At 27.5% G+C, this 4058-nt stretch overlaps 1 protein-coding gene across 7 annotated transcripts in view; it reads right to left on the bottom strand.

Annotated features, from left to right (window-relative positions):
- LOC108694292 (DNA-binding protein P3A2) overlaps positions 1–4058 on the bottom strand; it is a 10774-nt gene that overhangs the window by 3632 nt on the left and 3084 nt on the right. For 4 of the 7 annotated variants that reach the window (XM_018203695.1, XM_018203730.1, XM_018203704.1 and 1 more), the window contains exons 3-5: positions 2167–2291; positions 979–1404; positions 343–654 (exon numbers count right to left, since the gene is read on the bottom strand). In XM_018203695.1, the coding sequence (XP_018059184.1) occupies positions 343–654; positions 979–1404; positions 2167–2291 (863 nt within the window). The remainder of the gene's footprint in view (positions 1–342; positions 655–978; positions 1405–2166; positions 2292–4058) is intronic. The other 3 variants (XM_018203721.1, XM_018203737.1, XM_018203746.1) reach the window with 2 other exon arrangements.

Raw genomic sequence — 4058 nt, 5'->3', positions numbered from 1 at the left:
TTATTCAATTCTAAAATCTAATATATATATAAAAAAAAAATTTAACTCAAATAAGGGAAACCAAACACATCAGTAGAAATACGATTTTGTAAAAAATATTTCAGATTAAAATTTTAGATTCTTTTTTTTTCTATGTGATGGGGACTGTAAAAATAAATGAAAATCAGGCTTCTGAATATTGGAGAATTTGAAACAAGAAAAGAAAATTTTTAATATTTTTCTAATTATCAAAATAAAAAAAATTGTTTAGTAAATAGGGATTTAAAATTCATATTGTTTCATGTCATCCTAGATATGTTTAAAAAATTCTATTTTTTTTTTATAAACTCCATCCACTCCCACCTGAGTGGCAGTGGCAAGAGCTGTGGGAGACGCGGCAATGATTTGTGCTGGCGAAGAGTTTCCCTTAGATGAATCTGCGCTGTTGAGACGAACAACTCCCACCGTCTGTTGCTGTTGCGACTGTCCTCCTCCATTTTGTGTCTGGCTCGATGATGGATGCGATGAGGAATGAGGCGTCGCTTGTTGTATTAAATTAGACTTTTCGTCATCTTCGCTAAACGCCGGTAGAAGATCTTCTCTGCCGTGATATTTGTAACAATTTATTACGATTTGCCGCAACGCATGAGTCCAGGAGATCTGTAATGGATTGCACTGTCCCAATTCATACGTTTAACATCTAATTAATAAATTCTTGGAATAGCTTATTCGATCAAGTATGTATTCATTATATCTTTTATCAAATACACAGAACAGTAAAAGATAATTTATTTATTATACATATATGTTTTTTCAAAAATTTAATTTTTTTCTCTCTGTATTTTATATTTTTAATATTTTTAAATAATGAATTTTTAAATTTGTAATAATAATAATAATAAAACAAATGTACGACTATTTAAAGATATATTGGAAACAGAATAATATAATAAAGAAAAAATTAAAAATTAAAAATATTCGAATATCGAATTTACGTACTTTTTGTTTTTCGTCTTCCGTTCGCGCATCCATTCGGACATTAGCCCAAGGTAATTCCTTGGGCCACCAAGGAGGTCGCGTACTATCTCTTCCCCAGCCAGGTTTACCTCTGCCTGTAGAATACTTTAACATCAATGGGATGAACGCTCTAAGTTGTGCCTGTGTCATCTTCTCGACCGGAGTTGGTATACCATCGATTATAAGCGGTGGTAATTCGAATAATGATGGATCATCCTGCACGGGCGGCGGTGCTTGTTGCGCAAGTGCATTCTCCAGCTCTTCCATGATAACGGTCCTTAGATTTTTAACTACGTCCTCTAAGGGTTTTGCCCCAAAGACTTTGTAACTACTATTTGGTTTGCCTGGCGTAGCCACTAATACTACTGCTTGTTGTCCAACTCGGGTAGCAAATTCGTCAATAGTTTGCTGTAAACAGTTTGATAATGATATTGTAAAATTCTAAAATATATTACTGTGCTAGAATAAATATGTATAAGTGGAAATACAAGTGGAACGCAAGTAATAATGAAAATACGATATTGATAAATTATAAGAGAATTTAAATCAAAAGAATATAAAAAATACTTGTAAGAGCCAATACTAATAAAAATATCATGGATATCATTCACTACACACATCATTCATATCAATATGTGTACATCATGTTTATATACATATATATTTACATCACAGTCAAAGTTAACTCAGTAAATATATATACTTATTGTAGTCAATGTATACATTTACTAAAGTTAGCACTCTGTGACATAAATTGTTCTCGTATGACAATGAAAATGTATGTGTGATCTTCGATTTGGCTTATTATTCTTATAATACTAAAAATTGCATAAAATACGAAGCATAATAATCAAATTTGATAAGAACTGTCATACAGAATTGAGTATCAAAAAAACAAACATGAGACACAGATAATTTGCACAGTTCTTACTAAATTTGATTACTGCACTTCATTCATATTTGTGACTTTTACTGTATTATTTATATTTTTATTGTATTTGAATTTTATATACTGAGGAAATTGTGGATCGAAATGTTTCCATAATTTTAATACGAGAATAAATTTATATATACACATGTCCTTCCAATGTTGGCTTTATAAATATTTTTAATATTCTTTTGATTTATATTCTTCAGAGCCTAAATTATTCCTGTAGGAGTTTTACTTACTCTAAGCTTTCTTAAAAGCCTGTTTTGTTGTCTCTTTCTGATACTGGGATTAGTTTCAAAACTGTGAGGTCGTTTTCGCTTCTTGGCTGACACAATGGCAGCTGCAGCAGCGACGCCTACAGGTCCTAAAGATTTTTTAATGCAAAAGAAATATTTCAATTGTTTCATAATATTTCTTGATATGCCAATATAAAGAATCAAAATAAAAAAAGTTTTATAAATATTTTCAAATTCTCATTAACATAAACGTTTATTTACAAAAAAAGAAAAAAGTGGAAAAATAAAAAGCAAAATAAGCTGATGAGAATAGCAATATTTAATGCGCTAATTGACAGTATAACGAATCTATATTTATTGTTATTCTTATATGTATTTCGTTTATTTATTATTATTTTCACATTTTACATTGCTGTGTGAATAATTTTTATACAAATTAAACAAATTTCGAACTTATAATTAGATTGACTTTAAATTAATTAACAATTAACATAAGATGTAAGAAGATAATGTAAATACTATATAATAATCTAAATATTAATAAACTATATTAATAAATACTAAATATTAATAAAATAATATAAAATTACAAACGTTTCGGCTTACAAAGTCTTCTTCAATGTAAAAATAATTAATTATTAAATTAATGAAATTAGCGTATATAATGAAATATATAATGAAATATAAAAAAAAATCATCAGTGATAATGTGTCAATTCATATAAAATTCAAATATCAAAATGTGTTAAGACAGTTACATAAAATAAGAAGAATGAAATACTTCGGTCAAAAGTAGACATGATATCCTTCAATAAAAATAATTTTACCAAATTCCTCGATTGAAAATGGGAATCCAATTTATCGAAGACTAGAATCAATCGATTAGAGAGTTCAATTGTTACGAATTATGATATTAAATATTTTATTTTAAATATTTTATGACATTAATTTAAAGTCAGTCTAATTACAAGCTCGAAATAAGCCACGACTTTATTTAATTTGTTTTGAAAATATACGAGCATTTCACTAATTTTTATACAATTTGAATAATTATTTTTCAGTATATACCTCGTTTTCGACACATTGTTAGTTATCATTTTATCTTTGATATTCGATTAATACCCATTTCTACTAATATAGTTTAACTTTAATATCGGTTCTAAGAATTAGAAAAAGATAAAGAATTGAGACAAGATTAAAGTTATTCTACATTGATAGAAATGGACATAAGTTACAATTTTATTATTTGACTTATTCTGACTATATTACTGTAGATTTATACATTTATATCGAACTTTTCTTTGTTTACACGCTCTTGCATTCTTCAGATAAATTATGTTTTGTTGATCATCGGATCAATTCAATTTATAATAATAAATTTGTGTTGCAAATTTAAATAAATCACAGACTATATATTTGCCTCGTCTTTAGTTTTCTTTACATTATTTTCTAACCACAGTGAAAAATTATATCTTTGGAATTGATAATCAATTGGTAATTGATTAATGATCCATCTTCTATTCGAAAGTGAAATTAAATAGTATTAATTTTTATTTTCGATGAAAATGATTCCAGGCGTAACTGAAATCCAGGCGTAACCGACGGATTTAATTATGTTAACTAAAATGTTATGCACATTACCAATTTGCGCACAATCGAAAACTAGTAATAAGTACCGTGCCGCATTCTTATTATTCTATTTTGCTTTTCATTTTTCTTTATTTATATTTGATTGATTTATATAGCAAAAAATTCTATGACATTGGCATACCAAAAATGTAATTGTATTTCCAATACATACAAAACAAAGATGCGTAAGCAACAATGAAAATGAAATGTGATTAAAATCAAAATTTATTCAAAAAGTATAAACATAAATGATTGAATAATTATGAT

The sequence above is a fragment of the Atta colombica genome, unplaced genomic scaffold (assembly GCF_001594045.1).
Source record: "Atta colombica isolate Treedump-2 unplaced genomic scaffold, Acol1.0 scaffold1, whole genome shotgun sequence".
Classification (NCBI taxonomy): Eukaryota; Metazoa; Arthropoda; class Insecta; order Hymenoptera; family Formicidae; genus Atta; species Atta colombica.
Note: the sequence above shows the minus strand (reverse complement) of the source record. Positions and strands in the feature narration are given on the sequence as shown.